The sequence below is a fragment of the Botrytis fragariae genome, assembly GCF_013461495.1.
Source record: "Botrytis fragariae strain BVB16 chromosome Unknown tig00000061, whole genome shotgun sequence".
In the NCBI taxonomy this organism is placed as follows: Eukaryota; Fungi; Ascomycota; class Leotiomycetes; order Helotiales; family Sclerotiniaceae; genus Botrytis; species Botrytis fragariae.
The window spans coordinates 394,560-415,322 of NW_023500994.1; the positions used below are offsets into that span (position 1 = coordinate 394,560).

Sequence of the window (20,763 nt, forward strand, 5' to 3'; positions counted from 1 at the left end):
CATGTTCATTACATACTTATTGCTGCCTGCCTAGGTAGCTTTGATATATGATCTCTCCTCATTCATGCACATAACATCCAATCTTGTCTTCTCAACACTGATGTGTATATCCCCCGTATATAACAGCAGACAAGAAAGCCGGCCATCTCCTCATGTTTCCCTACATATTTGAAGTTTCTGGTATCTGAACCTTCCCCCCCTTCCCCCCCCATTGAATTAAACCTCCAAAAATAATCAATTCGAAAACGCCCAAAAGGAAACACAAATCAGCCGGTCCCCTGTACCTCCTTGACTTCAACTTTGTGGACACAGTGAAATCAACTCTTCACGTTCTTTATATAGTGGATGCGTATCTCCTGGCCCTTTTACCTTCGACTTTCCTTTCACATCTTCTACTTCTCCTGATACATGTTGACTTCTCAGATATTCCTAGATCACCCTTCTGGATAATTGAGATTATTATGAAACTTTGCCCACAAACAGGAGCGCACTGCGATGATCTCGTGCTGAATACAAAGTTGTTGGAAACTCGGCTTTGAGGGCGACATGAATAATGCTTGAGAAAGCAGTGAGAGCGGGCAAAGGATGTTAGACGTGAAATCGGAAATTGGGTGGGGTAGTTTGACGCGGAAGCAATTTCGAGGATGCTTGACATCTAGCGTTGGTATTCCCAAGGGTTTTATGAGATAGTTTGATACCCTCTCGTTGGGTAGCCCACTTCAACGTGTTAATGACTGCAATACTGACATTTGTATTCCATCAACTTACTCAAAATGCTCTATATCTCTGGAAGAAGGGGCTTTGGTGTTTCGCGGCCATTGTGCGCTTGGTTGACGGTGTTCGCCATAGCTTCGTCGCTTACCCTATTCCACTCAGCCTCCACCAGCCCCCATTTCTCTTCAGCATCAGTATACGCTTTCGAGCCATGTCCATAGTTCTTGACGATTTGTAACAAATTCTTCGTGTAGTTGCATCGAGCTAAATCCCAATCGGCGCGAATTTGACGACAAGTTTCTAAAGTAAAGGTTCTTGGAAGGTATGGTTCGGGTAGAATAACGAGTGTTCCAGATTCATCGAGGGGTTCTGCAAGAGGACTTCCATCATCCTCAAACAGTTTTTTCAGATAGTTACCAGACTTCTTGATACCTTTGAGTCTCCACTGGAATTGATTGATTGCTGATCGAGCATTTTGGTAATCCTCGCTACTTGGGGCTCCAACTTCAGCCGGTGGAGACGCAAGTTGAGAAGACCAGTCTCGAATTAACGGATCATGGGTACCGGAACTCACAGAGAACAACCGAATCGCAATGTGTAAATACTGTGCAGAACTCAACTTCTCAATTCCCAATGTCTCGCTGTGGTCATTTGAGGACAATAATATCAATGCTTGTCGAATAACTCCCTGAATACAAAGACTGTAAAAAGCTGACAGCCACCAGAATCGGTTTCGCATGTTTTCTTTCAAGAAAATAACTCGAGACAGTTCATCAAGGTACTGTTCTACTTGTAGTTCGAGATCCCGTATGCAATCTACCTTACAAGTAGATAATTCGCATGCTCCATGCGAATCTTCGAAACCCCCCAATGTATTGACGTGCAGTGCTTCGACGCAAGTCCGAAGGCAGGTGAGTGAGTAAGCAATTAGTTGGTTCTGCAGATTTAAATGAGCTCAAGTCATAAGGAATGTAGAATGCTACTACTTACACTTTCAAAACTTGCTTGATATATCGCTGCAGAATTTAAAAGTAATATAAAATCTTCTAGGGTCCCATTGTGTAATGTCATCCAGGGATGAACTGCTTTTTCTGCACTTTCACAATTAAGAAGTCCCCAAAGTATGGTCAGAATGCAGTCATCAAGCGGCTCCAACACAGCTGGTGCAGTCTCTTTGAATCTTTCTAACAAGGATGATCTGTTTCTTTGTAGATCAACGGCTAGCGGCCTACCACTTGCCAAATTTTGAAGAAACTGCCCAATTTTCGTGGGGTGTGAAGTGCTCACAATCTCAGGACGTAGATCCTTTTCGCGACGCTTGGATATCTCGAGGCGACATTGATTCGCAGAAAGCCAAGGCTTGTACATTTCCGATACTGTAGATGGGTTCCGTGTTTCGATGGTTCTTTCGGGACACAAGAATATCGGGAGCATTTTCTTTTTGATATCGCCCCGTTTGCATCCGATACTGTGCCACGGTCCACCCTGCTTCCCTTTACATTGAATGCAACAGTTTTGTGCATCGCACTTTAAAATGTTAGCTACTTATTCTAGATACTTTGAGTATAGATTGAACGAATTTTGATGAATAAGAGAGCCGTGTACAGTAACACGAAACCAAACGTCAAAGAATAACGATCTTCACATTTTTCTGGTGTCGCGACACATATCTCAAGGTAACACTAACCGAGTTATCGTTCCTGGGAATAGTCGCTACGAAGATTCACCAAGCAACCCTGATGAATATGAAGAAAAACAATACAAAATCGTACCACTGAAAATTCTTCTCTGAAGTGAAGGGAAGTTAGATCGGTGGACTTACCGGCTTTCGTAAAAACTTACAGCGCCAACAAGCCCCTATAGCTTTTACAGCATTTGCTTTGGCACGTGTGGCCGAGTCTAAAGGGCCCATACGATGAGGCGAAGATCCATAAGCAGTTGGCATACTCGAATGACCGGGCGTCGAACTAAAAACCCCTTCTTGATAGCTTGATGCTGTATTGTCGAGGCTAGAATCGCTTCGATTCAGAATAGGTTTGACAACAATGTCGATCCCTTGTGACTGTGAATTCTTTGATGGCACACTGTGGACTGGCTCTACAGGACTAAGAGGTCGAGGTGTTGGTACATCTAGCACCGCCACAGGAGCTGGAGGTGTGCCTCTCCATGCTGGTATATCGGTTATAGAGTTCTGAAATCCGCTAGTAAATGGATTATCTATTACCAATTGAAGACTTTCGCATGATTCATGTGGAATATCCAAAGTACTATTGTCGAATCGAGTATTATTCAGCATGTTGGTGTCCGGGTCAAAGTGATCTTGGTCCACAATATTTACCAGATCAAACCAGTCTGGCAGGCTCTCGTCGCCATCATGCTCGATCTGAAAGTTTGTAGATGTACCAAAGGTGTTGTTGTCGTCCAGGTCCAAATCATTCAATAGCATGTTAGTAGACCGCTCATCTGAAAGTCCCATATCTTGCGCAAATGCATCAAAATCACCAGAGAATTCAGGTAGTGGTGCTAAGAAATCTTGGTATGCAGAGATATCCATATCCATGTTTGAATCTCCAGTATCAATGATCAAGTCATGATAAAATGATCCTTGCAAATCAGTCTGATAATTGTGCAAGTCGGGTAGCTCCAAAGTATGGAGAGATGAGTTCCGAGTGATAGTGACCCTGCGAGTATCATATGTATAGCGAAACCGAAAATCCAACCGTTTGGACAGACATCGAGCAGTCTCGACTTGACAATCTTCTCGTACATCAATGACTATTTCATCCGCCGAGCCTATTCTGAAGGTAATCAATTGTATATAAATGGAAAGATTTGATTTGTTATTCAAGTCTATAAGAATCAGCATATATGATTGGTCACTCTAGTAGATTTACCAATTCCTGTCGTATCTAAGAAGTCATCCATGATGAGGACGAATGATCGAGAGAGGCAGCTCGTTTCTCATCAATCTCGGTCACGTGAGTACAAAAGCTCCTCAAGAGAAGAGTGAGCGTTCTTTCTATTGAGGTATGCTAAGTCAATAACATAAATGACAAATTGACTGTTGATAGAATTGATCACTGACATGGAATCGGCAAGGGTGGTTCTATCCGAGTCTTGAAGCGTATGACATAAGAAGGCTACGGTGCTTGCTCTCCTTCGGTTGTTTGATCTTCCTGAGGAGCGCCTTGTTAAAGATCCAACTAATAAACAACAAGAAACAAGATATTCAATATGGATGATAGATTTGACAGTGAGTGTATGTGAGAATTTGTTATTGCAGACTGATTAAATTGTTTTGATAAAGAAATTTTCTATTCCGTGGGTTTTTAGGTAGGGATGCAGATGTCAACCCAAGGCGAGAAAGAGAAGGCGGTCCTAGAAATATATATACCACCCTGAAATATAATTGGACATCGCATAGCTTCGGATGTGAGTAATAGGTTTGCGATATAAAGTAATAGAAACACACCACCTGCAGCTATACTAAATGAACAAGCAGTGCGGTTTTAGTAAGTAGGTAGGGGTGTTTTTAAAGAGAACTCCACAAAGACCGCCTTTTTTTAATCCAGCCCTACAGAAAGAAACGAAATCACCTTCGGGCCATCCCGCGTTCGGGGTCAGCCACCACATTATGCAGATGTAAGATGTAAGATGTAAGATGTCCAAAGTCGATGATGAGACCGCTTGCAAATATCTACCCTCTAACCAGAAGACCGCCTCCAGTCTACAGGTCACTAGCCATATTATATGAGAGGTAAGATGGCTACAAAAGCAGCCCATTGTGCATACTATCTTCCTACTTGTACTTATGCTTTGCAAATTTCACACGAATTACTCTCGAATAACCTGCGTAACAATGGAGATGACACAATCTAATAGATTTCCTTACCATTATTGCAAATATAATCAAAACTTACCGCGGCTCGACCAAGCGTCTCTAAACCCTACATATCCTCAAGATCGACAAGAAGACACCAATAAAGAAGAGCCAATATCACAATTTATCTTTCCGACAACCACTCACGAATACGAATTTCATTCTGATGATGAGCTAGTCCCATCCATTGATATTGTGGGCTGCTCTACGAACCATTGTTGCAGGATTAGAAGTTCTAATACCGAAACGAGTGACTACAGTGCGATGCCATGCCTCATATTGGTTTACTGAAAATATGCTGATTCCTATGCATCAATAGATGATCATGAAATTGAACAACTCCAAGAATCATCGCCGAGATCTTTTCTAGGATTAATCGACGTGCCGACCAATCTCGATGATGGACTCAACTTCGTGGACTTCGAGCTTTTTGATTCCCAATGGGAGCAATGCGAGGAGCTTCATGACATCTGGCTCGATCCATCTACATCAAGTAACAGCTCGAAGCTTCACCTTGATGATGAACAGAGTTGCAAGAGCTTCGATACATTTGATACACCAAGAAGTTCTGAAATGAGCTTGTATCACGGGGACTTTTGTTCCCCTCCTCCGAACTCTGCCACTAGCTCATGGATTATGAGCAATGAATCCATGACTTTGCTTCCCACGATCTATCCAGGAGACTATGTCGAAGCTTCGAATTCTGATCTCGTAGTTGGTATTGGCCAGTGGATGTGTGGAACGAGGGTCAAATCGAATGATCTAGAAGATGAACCGAAGATTCTTCGTAACACAGACAACAATACCACCTCTAGAACTAATAAAGCAATCGAGGAAATACTAGATTCTTTCGAGCTCGTTTTCTATGGTGTCGAATGACGAAGACAACAGATATGGAATGTAGTCTGTTATACAGCAAACGAGAACGCTGTATATTTTTGGTACCAAACAAGACCACACTCCTCGATTGATGGCTAGGAGATATACGATATCTCCGATGAAGATTTCGAAGCATAATCTCAGTCTTGTTAAGCACCAACTACCAAGACTGGATCTTAAAGTTTCATGCAGATTTTTTAGTCAAAGACTATCCATCTCGGGACCGAAGCCCACGTGATCTAAAGTGTGCAACCCCTCCTTTCACTTCCAAAGGAAAACCTGAAATCTTCCCCAGCTTCATCTCGTAACCAATTATTAATTTTGGAGTTATTTTCGATATGTTTCTGTCCAACGGCCTTCTCAAAATACCTAAATTCCCAAGAAAAGCGTGCTTGTGATGGTTCGAGCGAATGTGAATCTCAAAGAAGATCTTCCTATCAGGCAAATATATTTGCCTGGTCTCTCTATTTATACGTATTCTTGTACAACTTGGATGATTTATCATCTATTGCCTATCACCGAATTCAATGCGCCCCATAAGACCCCACAGGAGAGTCTCATTGTGCTTGAAATTATTAATGATCATTGACTTCACATGAGATATAAATACCTGAGGAGGACTGTGATAAGTAGCTATTTTATTGATCAATTCAAACTCCCTCATCATAAAAACATATCCAACAATTGCAAACACTTTCAATAAACACACCATCAACATGCTCGCCCTCACAGGAACCACCGGCAAAATAGGCAAAGCAGTCCTCAACGCCATCCTCTCTCGCTCCCTCTTCCCCCCCTCCGAACTCATCATCTGCACTTCCTCAGACCCCTCCGACGCCAAATTCGACACCCTCAAATCCCAAGGTATCCAAGTACGAAAATCAGACTACAATGATCCATCAACCATGAAAAGCGCCTTCGCCGGTGCCGACAAACTCCTCTTAATATCCACTCCTCAAAATGATCTCGATTTCAACAATGCGCCTCACGGCCAAGGTCGCGAGAAACACCATTTTGCAGCTATAGATGCGGCGCGAGAAGCTGGCGTGAAACATATCGTGTACGCATCATTAGCATTCGGATTAGAGAGTAAGACGGGGGTGATGCGTGCGCATTTGAGAACTGAAGCGTATCTGAAGACATTAACCGATATCAAGTGGACGATTGTGCGAGAGGGACTTTACCAGGAATCGTGGCCCTTATATGCGGGTTTCTACGACACGGTTGCGGATCCCCGCGAGGAATTGGTGGTTGCGGGGGATGGGGGATTGAGTATGATTAGTTTGGAGGATTTGGGGATTGCGAATGCGTTGGTGTTGGCTGATGCATCGGGGAAGTATGAAGGACAGTTTTTTTACTTGAGTCCGAGGAAAACGGTGTCTATGACTGAGGTGCTGAAAATGGTATCGCAGATTAAGGGGAAGGAAATTAAATTGAAGATTGTGTCCGATCAGGAATATATCGATCATTACGCGGAGAAGGGGTTTCCAAGAGCGATGTTGGAGTGGTGGGTTAGTAGTTATACGGCGCTGAGTGAGGGAGAGTGTGAGATCAAGGATGGAAAGTCGGATGAGCTGTTGGCGAGTGTGGGTGTGAAGCCTAAGGAGATGGAACAGACAGTGAGGGAGATGATGTCGGGAGGATTGAGAGGTCATGATAAGTTGACTTAAGAGAGAGAAAGAGTTTTTCTTACTTGTGGGATACCTAGGTGGTGTATTTAATATAAAAGTCTATGTAGTAACCTTTCTTTCTGAAAGTCTGCACTTTCGAAATGCTAGGCAGTGTTTTGATAAGGATGGTGAACCGCAGTGAAGTGGAACCGATCGAGCAAAGAGCTATTGAGAATTTCAATATAAATCGACTCGCGGACACTTTCAATATTTTGATGAATCCAAGTTGTTCTTAAAGCTCAGTGTTAGAAAATTATCTAGCTCAACTAGGTCTCACTGTATTGACATTAAGTTAGACAATTCGACCTAACGATCAGATATAAGAAAGGAAGGAAGCCATTGTGAATTTTCTTTTTTGCATGGAGGTCCGTGGACTGCTGCTAGGTTAGGAATTTGGATCTGGAGAGTGTGAAAATAAGTGGAATGACATACACATTAGATGAAGAGCCTTGATCCAATGCATTAAAGTAACAAAACATCATCACGTGTAGTCCACAAGTGCCAAATAGTTATGTCAGTACTTATTGTTGCAATGCAATGAATGCAAGCTCTATTTACAATGTATCCCCATTTATCCCATGTGAATGCAATCAGTGCACCTAATTACAGTGTACGTCCCCGTGTATCTCGTTCCTCTCATGTACCTCAATGCTCCCATATTTCCCAGTACATGATCTCCATGAAATGATCCGTAATCAGTGAAAGGAAATGGGTATCTAAGTAAAAACGCCAAATATGCCACCCTCATGCCAGCTCCAAATTGATAGCAAATAGCTAGAAAATAACCTCAAGTATGCAAACGCTTCCTCCTATGTATGTGCCGTGAAAAGATGCCCCTTTCGTTACTTCAGTGATAAGAATTATTCAGTCTGTTTGGACGCTGACGCGGGATTCAGTGTCCGCTTCGATTTCAATATCAGACTCGTCTTCTACCTTGTCTTCCTTAAACTCCATGTCATTCTCCGTATCTACTTCGGCCTCTGATTCCTCGTCACTGTCTTCGGAGTTTCTCTTTCTCTTTTTAGAACCCTTGCCAACCTTCTTTACAACTTTCTTGACAACCGCCTTCTTGCCAGCTCTGAAGCCTGGTTGCTTCTTGTCTCCAGTTCTATTGACCAAGTGCTCAATTGGACAGACAGTGCTTTCCCAATCCACAGAACCCTCGGTTGTTGCAGCTCTACAGCGACCACATGTCTTTCCATGTCGGAGGAACAGTTGATGGAGGGAATATTTCAAGTGATCGGGAATTCGAACTTCGCAGTGGCTAAAGGTCTGATCGCGGCTTGCTTTCTCTGGAACCCAACCAAGCCAAACACAATGACGCCAGACATGTGTGTCGACAGCAAAGCTGGGTCGTCCCAAGCAGAACAAAGCAACACATGCTGCAGTTTTGACCCCAATACCTGGCAAATCCATCAATACCCGCATGGCAGCTGGCTTATCCAATGAGTGAACATAATCAAGTGAGAGCATGTTCTCTCGCAAGCTCTTGATTTCGGCTTCCTTTTGCTCCTTAGTCTCCAGAACCTTTCCGACGAATGGAACTGGAACATCAGTATCAGCCTCCTTCAGTAGAGTCTCTAGAAGTACGCTGTTTTTATCGAAAACCACTTGTAGAATTGCCTTGATATAGCCTGCCTTGACCTTAGCAAGCCCGCCTGATCTGATAGCCTCCTCAACATCTTCCCTTGATGAAGCATGTACGGCCTCCCATGAAACGCTGCCTGCGCCCTTGCCAGAAGTTCTCAATCCATACTCCGCCTTCAGACCTGCCATTGATTTGTTGGCGTTGCCAGCGGTGGTTGCAGCGCTGAGAAGGGTTCTCATAGTCGCGTCGAGAACATCCGGAACCTCTCCACATCCAGTGACAGTCTCGGAGGGAGCTGGAACTGTATCTGGTGGCTTGACTTCACCATGCAGAGCAGTCAACAAGCTGTTGACTGTCTCGGCTTCTTGGGCAGTGGGCGAGACGTGATCGGGGAAAGGTGTTTCACCAAAGACAATACCATAGCTCTTCTTCTTTTCCTTGACAGGCTTAGCTGGGGAACCATCAACCTCCGTGGATACATCGACAACCTTCTTCTTGCGTGGCGATCTCTTTTTTTTGGGCTCTTCTTCCTTGATATCTTCAAGAAGATCAGGAATAACTGAATTGCCAAGATTAAGTGGCTTCTCTTCATCTTCATCTTTGATAGAAGTTTTAACGGCAGTCTTGGTAACTCTGGCTCGGGTGGTTTTCTTAGGAGTGGTGGGAGTCACTTTCGTGCCGGCATTGCCGAAATTGTCATCAAGAAGATCACCCTTTTGTCCCATCCCATGAGGAAGAACATCCCAGCCACCTGTCATTGGCTCCGCCGCTGACTTTGCCTTCTTCTTTGGTGGAGCACGCTTTCGAGACTTAGTTGACGAACCGGTGGCGACATTTTTGAGGATTTGTTTACTGTCGGCGGGTGTAGTTGGTGGAGATGAAAGAGTTGCTGCTGCAGAACTTAGAGCTGCAGCAGCTTCTGCAGCCTTAGTGGCGGCTCGAGTGGGCATGATGGAATTGCAAATCTTGAAATCTGACCTTGACTGAATTGAATATTAATTTGGAGGATAGGTTAATTAAAAGCAGCTCAAGGAAGAGACTGAATGATAGAGATAAGGAGATTCAAGGCAGAGATGATAGACCGAGTTCAAGAAAGGATGGAGGTGAATTGTGGTTGTGAGGTGGAAGAAAACAAGATGTAAAGTGTGAGTAGAAAAATCAAAGATGAGATGTCAATAAGTTATACCTTTGACAATGAAGCTATATTCTCTATGATGACAATATCGACGCCACTGATACTTTCACTAATACAAAATGAGCAGTTGTTTTATGGACTTTGACTGTAGAGAGGCTCGAGCGTTAGACACACCAGGTATCTTTCTAGTGTTCTCCCACTTGGAGAAACTTCGGGATAACTTTGAAAATATACCAGAAGAAAGATAGTTAAGAAGTAACTTTGAAAAACTATTAAGAAAAATTCAAACCTCAAAAGAAAAAGGAGAAATCTTGAATTCACTTCAAATGACATTCTCATTACCAAACATTTTAGATGAAATGGAGCTATAAAAGTTTATTCACTCTTTTTCTCTTGAAAGAGGGATGGAAATGGTTTAATTCCTGGTCAGTCCTGTCATTCACATTGATACATCATCTTGTTGGAATACAGCTAATGAATGGACAAAAACGAACTGCTAAGAACGTTGGGGATTGTTTACCATTTAAAAATAAGGAGAGGAAGCTGTGAAAATGATTAGTTACCTTACTGATACTTACTGAGCACTCACTTGTCTTTATCTATGTAGTCGATTGATTAACCAGATGTCAATTCCCGATGCCCAGTTCTAGAAGATTGAAAACACTCTCTGGAATCATTCATGATCAGATAAGTGTCAAACATCTAGAGATTGACATCAGACATATAAATGTTGGAGGATGATGGAGCTTGAAAGATCACATACTCTACCTGGTGCCCAAGTCTGATGTGGAACGATTGGGTTGGAAGAGACATGATATACACTGGGTATTTGATTGCAAGCTCACTGTTGCAGCCAATCCATGGGATTCCGCAGAGTAAATGTTTCCGCTTGATAATAGCGACACCTATACGGCTCTCTCCCCTTCACCTCAGAGTGGTACGGGCTTCTAATCATTATTATCGAAGGCCGCTCACTTACCTATCTTAACACCTAGAAGCCTTAACTGCGAATGCAATGCTTCAGAAAGTGATGCTCGAGATATGTGGAGGGAAGGTTTTGCTCCGTATTCGATGCAAATTTAAGGAGAATAGTCAAGTGTGTTTCGAACGTCAGCTACTGGTAAACGATTGTTTTTCAATTATCTTTCCACTACATGATTTATACTTCTACCTCGTTTCTATCGTCAGGAAGCCTCCTCATGAGCCAGAAAGTAAAAGAGCCTACTTTTTCGTCGATCTCCTTCCATTTTTCATCCGGTGTATCGGTCTTTGGATGATTTATGTTCTCTTCGACATAGACAAAACCGTTCACATCATATAGAGGTCGTCCGTACGGTGTTGCATCTAGAAGAAATTCATACCCTAACTCATCCGCTTTTTTCATGCCCCAATTCATAAATTGTTGACCAACCCCTTGGCGTCGGTGGTCTGGATGGGTAAAAACGATATGAAGATCTTATACTTTGGTCAGTTCCAAGCAGTATATTTGACTGTTTTACTCACAGATGTGTGGTTTCTGTGCCACTTTATATCGAGGTCTAGAATGTGTTTGCAGTGCCTGCTCGGCATACCTGCGGGAGCTATCGTCCGGGAACCAAATCACAGTAGAAGGGGGTGGGGTTTCAAATGGATTTTTATTATAAATTCTCCATAGAGCCCCACCTGCAATTCTACCATTCTAGGTATCGACGACCTTTTGCCAGTAACTCGATGGATCGTGTGTATGCCATAGCTTCAGCCGACTTGCTGCTTCATTGATTGCATCTTCGCGGGCATTGTCACTTGTTTCTTGGATGGGGAACCAAAGATGAAAGAATTTTTGCCAAGGGCTTTCATAGGACTCAAACAGGCACCGTGTAAGCGTAGGAAAATCAACCTTGGAATCAATGGGTTGAAGCTGGAGAGTCATTTGAGAATTCAAGTTCTGACATGTAGTCATATCGTTGAGATGGACAGAACTGAGATTGTTTCGAGCGTTCTGGACAGGTGAGGAACTAGGCGATAACTAATTTCCATATCCCGATTATTCCTAGAATAAGATTGGTTAGGCATTGTTTAAAGTACCGTTACGAAGTCGCGTTTCACTGGAGTTATATCTCGTTAAGCCTAAGAAGATACGGGAACTAGGGTCCGGAGCAAGGCCCGGATAAATTAGAGTGGGCCAGTAAGCACTAAACCAGGGCGTTCCAGACTACCGGTAGTGATTCCGTACCAACGATTCGTCTAGACTAGAGATGCCCTGATGGGGCTTAGGCATAGACGCAGCCATTTGAAATCAAACGGTAATAAGACTCTGAGCCAAGTTTAGTGCGGGGCTTAGGTTTTGTCAACGTTACATTAACATATGTAACTGGTATGAAAAGGATAATTCTTATCAAGTAGAGAAGCCGTAATCTTCTTTTGCCGAAATAAATTCATGGTTCGAGAAAGGTTCCTCTGCTCCGTAATCTTCTTCGAGCTGCCACATAGGGAAACGGCACCAGGATCGTGTGGCAAGCATTCGATTCTAGATTCTAATCACAGCTTAAAATGGTTCTCGCTTCCAAGCAAAAGCTGGAAGATCACAAACTACACCTCACAATAGCGCCGAGCATTCAGACGTCATATTTTCTAAGATCAATCTTCTCATTTTGGAGAATGCTTTGGATGAAAAGGCATGTGCTATCAAGTTTCAACACAAAATCATGGAATTCAGAAGTAACATTAGTCTTCTATATTGACTCAATCTGTTGGTAGCAATCTTATAGGAGCTTGAGCATATTGCAATGAGTGTCAATCAAGATTTGCATTTACCAGTCGCACAAATCAGCCATGTTCCATGGAGATGAGACCGACTTTTTCCAACCGTTAGGAGCGTCACTATAGCCTCCCTTTAAAATTCGTAATGTTGAAACTCGGATGCCATCGCTCATGGAACAAGTGTTGTTATGATTCCCGGTCTTCCGTTTACATACTCATCTCAAAATGACTGTTAAAAATCATAGCCTACAGGCATAACCAGAGTATATTGTATACTGTTCCTTTGTTCGCCTTGCAAAAAGAATATTCATGTCAAACAATCTTGTGCAGTCCGTTTTATTCTCTTCTCCACTTCACCCTTTTAGCCTCCAGCATGAATCAAACGCAGGCGCTCATAACGAGTTCCAACAAGACCCCTTTGGTGCAGATATTTGTGTGGATTCCAATTACTGCCTCAGCTCTAGGAGTATGTGCGCATCTAGGTACAAAGCTGGCTATCTCGGAGAAGTTTGAATGGCAAGATCATTTCGTAATGATATCAATGGCGAGCGAAGCAAGTTCTGATAAAATTTGGAAGTGTTCTGACTTTTGACTTTTGACTTTTTCCATCGGCCAGACAATTGCAGTTGCAATTGAATGTGCAAATGGGTTTGGTAAATTTTTCGACACACTGACAGATGGGCAAGTAGAAACAATTTTGAAAGTAGTTGACCATGATTCAAGATGAATACACCAAACTAACCGACAGCACTTTAGGCAGAATACGCAGCAAGTATACTTTATATCGCGAGCTTGTTCTTTGCAAAAATGTCTATAGTAATGCTCATTTATGACTTCACACCTATTGCAGCTGAAAGAATAGCGACAAAAGTCCTTGGGCTTGTGATATCATTATGGGCTATTACTTCTATCTTGGCCGTTGCCTTCCAGTGTCGGTCTTCGAAAGGATGGGATAGCATAGCCGGCGAATGTTTCAACCAAGTCGGTATTTTCTACGCTCTACTTTTGCATTCAAACTCTTACTGACATTCTTTGACCAAGATAGCTTTCTGGAATTATAGCGCGATAGTTGTGACCGATACCAGTCTAATATTGCTTATAACATTCATAGCATTACACATACAGACTACCTGGAGTAGGAAACTCACATTGATATGTATCTTTGGTACTCGTATCTGGTCAGTATAAGTACAAGAAGAATTTGAGATTCAATCAACTAAACTACATTAGTGTCATTGCTGCTGTATCCTGTCAGCTATTTTACCTGAACAAAAGGGTACAGGATCCAACTTTTGATCCGTGGCGAACAGCAATTTGCAACCAGATCGTGGTGTGCCTTAGCATTATCACAGCGTGTGTTCCATACTTGAAGATGTTTCTCGATAGTTTAGAGTCGGGATTATTACGGTTGGATGACTTGCGTCGACGAGGTGGCAGGGCGGTAGAAGATGATGGCGATTTTAATCGCAACACGTCTGATCCCCGAGGAATCAAAAAATCAAAGATAGGAAAGATGATTAGCCAGAGATTGGGCTTTACGAGTCGAGGCAATTTAGAGAGCCAGAAATTGTCAGAACTCGCGCCGGCCCGTTCAGCTACTCAATCAAGTACTGTTATAGTAGTTGATGAAGGAAATTTATGGGATGGACAGAGCGAATCTAGTCAATCCAGAATCATATCCGAACCTCGTACCTGGAAATTAAATGTAAATTAGTTGGATAGAAAGAAGTCTCACGACATCAGTATCAGTACCAATACCACCACATTTGAAATCATTCCAAAGAGCATTCAACTACCGCATAACACAAAACAAATCCCGGACTAATGCCCCAGGAAAGATTTGTATTTTTGATATGTATCAGGGGTCTGAATCCCAGTCTAGAACAACAAATCGGCCCATGTGCATGTGCAACTCCATGGATAAAAACACATGTAGCATTTTCATTAGACCCCTGTGATAACCAGCAACCATCTAATTTCTGCAACCACATCGTTTGGATAAATCACCTCATTTTTCGTCGTTTTTCGAGGAAAAGAAATGAGAATCTCTCTTAAGATATCTTCAATCCCAGGATTCAAGAGTCAACAAATAAACATTCCTATCACCAAAATGACCACGCACAAACGCGACGATGAAGTCGAAGCTGTGGAGCTCGGTGCCGTTCACAACAAAACTCTAGCACGCCATGATAGTGCCGAAAGTAGAGATCGAGATGAACTGATACGATTGGGAAAAAAGCCAGTTTTGAAGGTTTGTCAACTTTGTCATTTCATCAAAATCGCTCATCACTCAATTTCCCACAAGATGATTCATCATTTACTAAATTCCCATAGAGAAACTTTGCATTCATGTCCATCCTCGGTTTCAGCTGCACTATTCTAATTACCTGGGAAGGAAGCTTAACCGTATTCATCAGCGGACTTCAAAACGGTGGACCAGCCGGAATCATCTACGGGTTTATCTTCGTCTGGATTGGTAATCTTTCTGTTTTTTCCACGCTCTCAGAACTAGTTTCTATGGCTCCAACTTCAGGTGGCCAATACCACTGGGTTTCTATGCTTGCGCCTCGCCGTTGCTCTAAATTTCTGAGCTACATAACAGGCTGGTTGACCGTTACTGGCTGGCAAGGTCTTGTTGCTTCGGGTGGCTATCTCACCGGGACGATTATTCAGGGGTTGATTGTGTTGACTGTACCTTCGTATGCTGCGTCTGAAACTTCATGGCAAGGCACGTTGCTATATTGGGCGGCGATATTTTTTGCGGTCTTTATCAATACGGTAGGGAGTAGTTTGTTACCGAAGTTTGAAGGTTTGATCTTGGTCCTGCATATTTTAGGCTTTTTTAGTACCTTGATTCCTTTGGTTGTACTGGCACCGCATGATTCGGCAAAGGATGTGTTTACTGGGTGGCTGAATGAAGGAAATTGGTCGAGTCAAGGACTTTCGTTTTTTGTCGGGCTAATTGGAAATGTTTTCGCGTTTCTTGGTGAGCTTTTGACATCTTTGGAGGGTAGTTGTATAATTTGCTAACACTGTCTTAGGTGCGGATGGCGCATTCCACGTAAGTCTTCTACCAGATGAGGAATTAAATGATGCCTAGCGAGATTTTCAACGAAAGACTAACAAGCTATACAGATGTCAGAAGAAATTCGCAATCCATCTCTAGTAGTACCCAGATCCATCATCCTGAGCGTAATACTGAACGGAAGCATGGGTTTTGCAATGATAATAGCAATTTTGTTTTGTCTTGGAGATATTGATGCTGCTTTATTGACAGATACTGGATACCCATTTATCGAGATTTTCTTCCAAGCGACTAGATCTGTAAGTGGGTCAGCAACTATGGCGTCGCTAGTGGCTATATTAGGTCTATGCGCTACTGTTGGCAGTCTCGCTTCGACATCTCGTATGCTTTGGTCGTTCGCTAGAGATCATGGTGTGCCTGGTTGGAGAACCATTTCAAAGGTGGGTGCAATAATAATCTTGATCCCACGAATATGCACTTGGCCTATATCCAATTCGACACTAACACAATTGTGTATCTTAATCTAGGTTGATAGTCGCACTACGATTCCGCTATGGTCTATTGCTATCACATGCGTTGTCTCATGCTTACTTGCATTGATCAATATCGGATCCGCGACCGTCTTCAATGATGTTGTATCTCTATCTGTAGCTGGTCTCTATAGCTCCTACTTGATCTGCGCGGTTCTCTTACTATATCGTCGTCTCACTGGAGGGTTTCAAAAACTCACAGATATCTCTGATGGACCAGCTTTGGTAAACACTACAGGTGCTCAACTGGTTTGGGGTAAGACACATCTTCTCCCCAATTCTAGTGTCAAAAATCTAACTCGAAGCAAATCAATAGGACCATGGCATGTTCCCGGAGTATTCGGTACTATCAACAACACTTTTGCTATTCTTTACCTGACTATTGTTCTGTTCTTCAGCTTTTGGCCCTCTGCATTACCGGTTACTGCAGCGAACATGAACTATAGCTCTTTGGTTACTGGTGCTGTAATGATATTCAGTATAATATACTATATTATATTGGGGAGACATGAGTGGAATGGACCCGTTGTCGAGGTGCATTTGTAACATTTCAAAAGTAATGGGGTTTGGTCTGCCTAGAATTTGACACATTCTACAGCTCAAAAGTCAGGAAGGAGAATGGAATGAACGTGAATGAATAGGGACCGAAAACATCGTATAATAGATAGATCTGGTCAAAAATTCACGGGTTGAAGTTTGATGCTATGAGGCATGCGGGGCTTCGAGCGAATTTGTAATTGGATGTTTGGTTTGCGCGAAATTTGCGTGCAAAGTCTCATTCATTGCTCTATCAGACTTGGGTTACAGTTTACTACATGAGTCGGCCATGCACTGGTAGTCACCACTAGGCAACAAGGGAATCTTTGCATAGAGTGAAGCGTATTCAATTGTTAAATTCCCAGTTCTGAAAAATCATTTCGGAAACAATTTACATTTGTCTTGTTACTTGATTTGTTCGAGTTCTTCTTTTGCCTCTTTCTCCTGTGACTCTTAAGGAAAGGTCTTTGCGGAATTCGTCATCTCAAATGTACATGATAAGTATTCGCATAAAGGTATCTCGCATATGATATTATCTCAAAAACTTGCCACACTAGATAAAGACTTCCGCCTATACCGATAGCCAGCCCGCTATTCCATCTATTACTACTTTATCCCAAATTAATTCATCCCCAACATGACTTTAATTCCTCTCCATTTACCTTTGACCCCAGCTCCATAACCAATATCCACCACCGCCTTCGTAAATGCGAAACCTTTTGTAGTGTCCGGAATCGGGTATTGAAGTGGGGGAGGAATAGCAGTACAAGCAGGAGACCATGGCCAACGATCCTCACAGACAGCTTTGATATTACAAAGTCCTCTTAAGCCTTCCTCGCCAGCGAACCTTCCATATCCACTGCCGGCCACGCCACCAAATGGTAATTGAACTGCATAGTATGCAGCAAAATCATTTATAGCCACCATACCGGCCTTAATGTTCTTGACTATGGCGTTGAGCTCCCAATCTTTGGATCCAAAAACTGATGCACCGAGCCCGAAATCGGGTTGGTTTGCGATGTTACAGGCATCCTCAGGGTTTTTGGCTCTCATAACGACGCAAATAGGTCCGAAACACTCTTCGTTGGCAATGGCCATATCAGGGGTGACATCAACGATTAGAGTAGGACTAAAGTAATGACCGGAGCGATGGACTGGATGGTTGAAACGTTTACCGCCAACCAATAGACGAGCTCCATCCGAGACAGCTCCTGCGATCAATTTCTCAAGTCGGTCAAATGAAGCATCAGAAATGACTGCTCCGACATCAACTGGCGATTCTGCTGTAGAGTCAAGAGCAGAACCGACACGAAGAGCTCGAATCCGTGGCTCGAGTATTGCGACAATTTTGTCGTAAACGTCAGGAAGACCAATAATTCGTTCGATACCAATACAATTTTGTCCAGCGGCTTGAAATGTACCACGAAGGAGGATTTCGGTGATACGTGGAAGGTCTTTGACCGCGGAATTCATGACAACCACTGCATCCTTCCCCCCAAGCTCGGCGACGACTGGAATTAAAGGCTTAGATGCGGCCGCGGCTACCAATTTGGCGACTGGCCGACTACCGATGAAAGTTATATGAGAGATCCTAGGATGAGACGAAAGATGATTTGCGGTATCTGGCCAACATGTAACAACTTGAATCAGATTGGAATCATGACCACATGCATATAATGCTCCTCTTGCAACAAGAGAAAAATGCTGTGCACTCCAAGCTGTATTTTCGGATGCTTTCACCACAATTCCATTTCCAGAAAAAATCGCGGAGATTATTGGGCCAAGCAAATTGTGAAGAGGATAGTTCCAAGAGACTAGAGCAGCGACAACTCCCAAGGGTTCGTATTGGACCGTATTCTTCTTATACATCATGAGCAAGTTCGTAGGTCTTCGAGAAGGACTCAATGCCTTTTCACCATGTTTCAGAGTCCAGCTAAGCTTCTCGACAGTCACTAAGATTTCTCCTAATGCGGCATCAATCATGGTTTTGCCTGAATCCAAACATGCGACCTTGCAAAGCTCATCCTGGTGATCCAATATGTATGCCATCATAGAGCGTAGTACCTGTCGCCTTTGTGTAAATGTAGTTCGCGCCCATTTCTTCTGTGCGACATGTGCCTTCTCAATTGCTTTATCAATATCTTCGGGCGTTGAAGGGGTGACATATCCTAGGAATTGACCAGTCGCTGGAGCATAACATTGAATATTTGAGGATTCGGCGGCCTATATATCATCAGCGTCGTTGCCCCTGTGTCTATTTTGTTTCCACCAACCTTGATGCTCGGATTTTCCAAAATCTTCTTTTCCTCTGGTGCCTTGAGTTCAGCAATAGAATAGCGTAGAATTGGCTCCGCATTATACCATTCAATAAAGCGAATTGTTCCGTAGAGAAAACATCCAACAACTGCTGTAGCTCCAGCGGCTAACGTGAACATGAGCTTCTCACTATAGACACATTGAGATTAGCAATGGTTTCCAAATTTTCTGCGACAGCTCAACTTACACATCTCCATGCTTCCAGCCTGCAAAAGGTCCATCGGGAAGGGGGTGGTCTCTTTCCATTTGGTCGACTGCACTTAAGCAATACTGGTAGATATTGGTATATGCTGGCCGATTGCGGGGCCTATTTTCAAAGAAGGATATCCAGCACTAAGCCCATTGACCAGAAGAAACGCAGCAGATCAGTTCATACAACCCGATTATCAATGAACGCTTTTAAATCATGCTTTCAAAGAACAACAACTTTCTGAGAAACGGAAGAAGCAGTATCGTAACGATGGCCCAAACAAATTTCTGGGGAGAGCTTAATCCCTGCTAGGTTCATCACGGAACTTTCCGCATAAGACCCCGAAAGATGACAACGTTGAACTACGTTAAACAATTTAGCCTATATGCAATACACGGACCGAAGGGCCTCGTGTTACTGAATCGGGTAGTCCTTTGAAGTGCTACGCCGTAGTAGATGTTAGGAAGGATGAGAGGCGTTATTTGATCCAATCTCCCCGTAACTTTTCCATGATCATGGGATTGAGTTGAGATTTCAGAGTGACTGGATTGGATTCCAACCTACACAGTGCTGTAGTGCGGAGAGAAAGACACGAAGAGCTAGGTCTCACAACGTGAATTATTGTATGAAGCCAAAGTTTCGAACAAGGACAAGGAAGATGTATAGTACAAGTTGTTTATCTCTTGTGTTTTCAGCCGCGAATAATGTCTACTCATCCAAGCATCGCAATTATGGCGGTAGACCAAATACCGCAGTGTTCAATCCATCCTACGAAGTATTGTAGGCCGCGTAGCGTTCATTGATGTTATGGATACCGGTATTTATGAACTGATGCTTTGAGATATCTACTAGAGATATCGATTTTCAATTATGAAGATCTTGTTTAGACATTACGCTTACGAATGAGAAACTACGCACATTACCACATTGCCCATTGGTATCATGACAACTAGGAAATTATGAACAATGAGTGGCATTTCTATACTTCAAGAATGAGATACGGAAGGATTGGATAGAAAAATTCTGTTAAAACGACACCCTCTCCAATTAGTACTTGGAAGCCAACCGTAGCTTTCAACAGCGAGAGGAATTCCTTGGTGGCAAGGATGAGATTAGAAATATACATCAGATCATACTCGTCGTCTCATTGTATCTCAAACAATGGGATTTGAAATCTTGTTTGGCGAACGAGAGTTAGATGAGAAACATAGCTTGTGTCTTCATGTCGCTTTCTTTTTGAAGAGTATTCTAAATGTCAAAATGTCAAAATGTCATAATGACTTCAAGATTGAAACGTGTAGTACATTTGCAAGTAAAACTACTGGACGCTGGCTAGAATTCTCCTCCCTGAACAAAAACGCCTGAGTTGCAGTTACCCTATTGAAGCAGTCGACTTAATGTTCTCTTTTTTTTTTATACCGGTCGCTTGAGTTTCCTCTACTAACTCGCGGGATACTTCTTGCGTTCGCATCGATAATGGTGTAACTGCCACCCATTCCATCGCTGCTTTGAATTGAAATACCTAAATGTCTTCCCACTCTTTTCACACTCCTTACAAGT

The 20,763-nt window shown here is 42.9% G+C and overlaps 7 protein-coding genes across 7 annotated transcripts; 3 read left to right on the plus strand and 4 right to left on the minus strand.

The window, feature by feature from the left end:
• Positions 1 to 778: 778 nt before the first annotated feature.
• Positions 779 to 3,639, minus strand: Bfra_008240 (putative only proline and serine are matching in the corresponding protein; the record flags this gene model as incomplete). The annotated part of the gene is made up of 4 exons (XM_037338603.1): positions 779 to 1,651; positions 1,705 to 2,241; positions 2,537 to 3,564; positions 3,609 to 3,639. 4 exons carry the CDS (start codon positions 3,637 to 3,639, stop codon positions 779 to 781), a joined length of 2,469 nt encoding a protein of 822 aa, XP_037191909.1.
• A 934-nt stretch (positions 3,640 to 4,573) lies between these two features.
• Positions 4,574 to 5,473, plus strand: Bfra_008241 (uncharacterized protein; the record flags this gene model as incomplete). Its single annotated transcript, XM_037338604.1, has 2 exons — positions 4,574 to 4,853; positions 4,914 to 5,473. 2 exons carry the CDS (start codon positions 4,574 to 4,576, stop codon positions 5,471 to 5,473), a joined length of 840 nt encoding a protein of 279 aa, XP_037191910.1.
• Positions 5,474 to 6,189: 716 nt separating this feature from the next.
• Bfra_008242 (putative quinone oxidoreductase) lies at positions 6,190 to 7,143 on the plus strand (the record flags this gene model as incomplete). The annotated part of the gene is made up of 1 exon (XM_037338605.1): positions 6,190 to 7,143. The coding sequence occupies one exon, from the start codon at positions 6,190 to 6,192 to the stop codon at positions 7,141 to 7,143; it is 954 nt and encodes a 317-aa protein (XP_037191911.1).
• Positions 7,144 to 8,007: 864 nt separating this feature from the next.
• Bfra_008243 (putative dna repair protein) lies at positions 8,008 to 9,681 on the minus strand (the record flags this gene model as incomplete). The annotated part of the gene is made up of 1 exon (XM_037338606.1): positions 8,008 to 9,681. One exon carries the CDS (start codon positions 9,679 to 9,681, stop codon positions 8,008 to 8,010), a length of 1,674 nt encoding a protein of 557 aa, XP_037191912.1.
• Positions 9,682 to 11,025: 1,344 nt separating this feature from the next.
• Positions 11,026 to 11,805, minus strand: Bfra_008244 (putative gnat family protein; the record flags this gene model as incomplete). The annotated part of the gene is given in 3 exon segments (XM_037338607.1): positions 11,026 to 11,294; positions 11,370 to 11,544; positions 11,557 to 11,805. The coding sequence occupies 3 exon segments, from the start codon at positions 11,803 to 11,805 to the stop codon at positions 11,026 to 11,028; spliced, it is 693 nt and encodes a 230-aa protein (XP_037191913.1).
• A 2,910-nt stretch (positions 11,806 to 14,715) lies between these two features.
• On the plus strand, positions 14,716 to 16,706 carry Bfra_008246 (putative choline transport protein; the record flags this gene model as incomplete). Its single annotated transcript, XM_037338608.1, has 6 exons — positions 14,716 to 14,856; positions 14,940 to 15,591; positions 15,647 to 15,666; positions 15,741 to 16,070; positions 16,158 to 16,416; positions 16,477 to 16,706. 6 exons carry the CDS (start codon positions 14,716 to 14,718, stop codon positions 16,704 to 16,706), a joined length of 1,632 nt encoding a protein of 543 aa, XP_037191914.1.
• Positions 16,707 to 17,318: 612 nt separating this feature from the next.
• Positions 17,319 to 19,259, minus strand: Bfra_008247 (putative aldehyde dehydrogenase protein; the record flags this gene model as incomplete). Its single annotated transcript, XM_037338609.1, has 3 exons — positions 17,319 to 18,920; positions 18,971 to 19,142; positions 19,201 to 19,259. The coding sequence occupies 3 exons, from the start codon at positions 19,257 to 19,259 to the stop codon at positions 17,319 to 17,321; spliced, it is 1,833 nt and encodes a 610-aa protein (XP_037191915.1).
• Between the last annotated feature and the right edge of the window lie 1,504 nt (positions 19,260 to 20,763).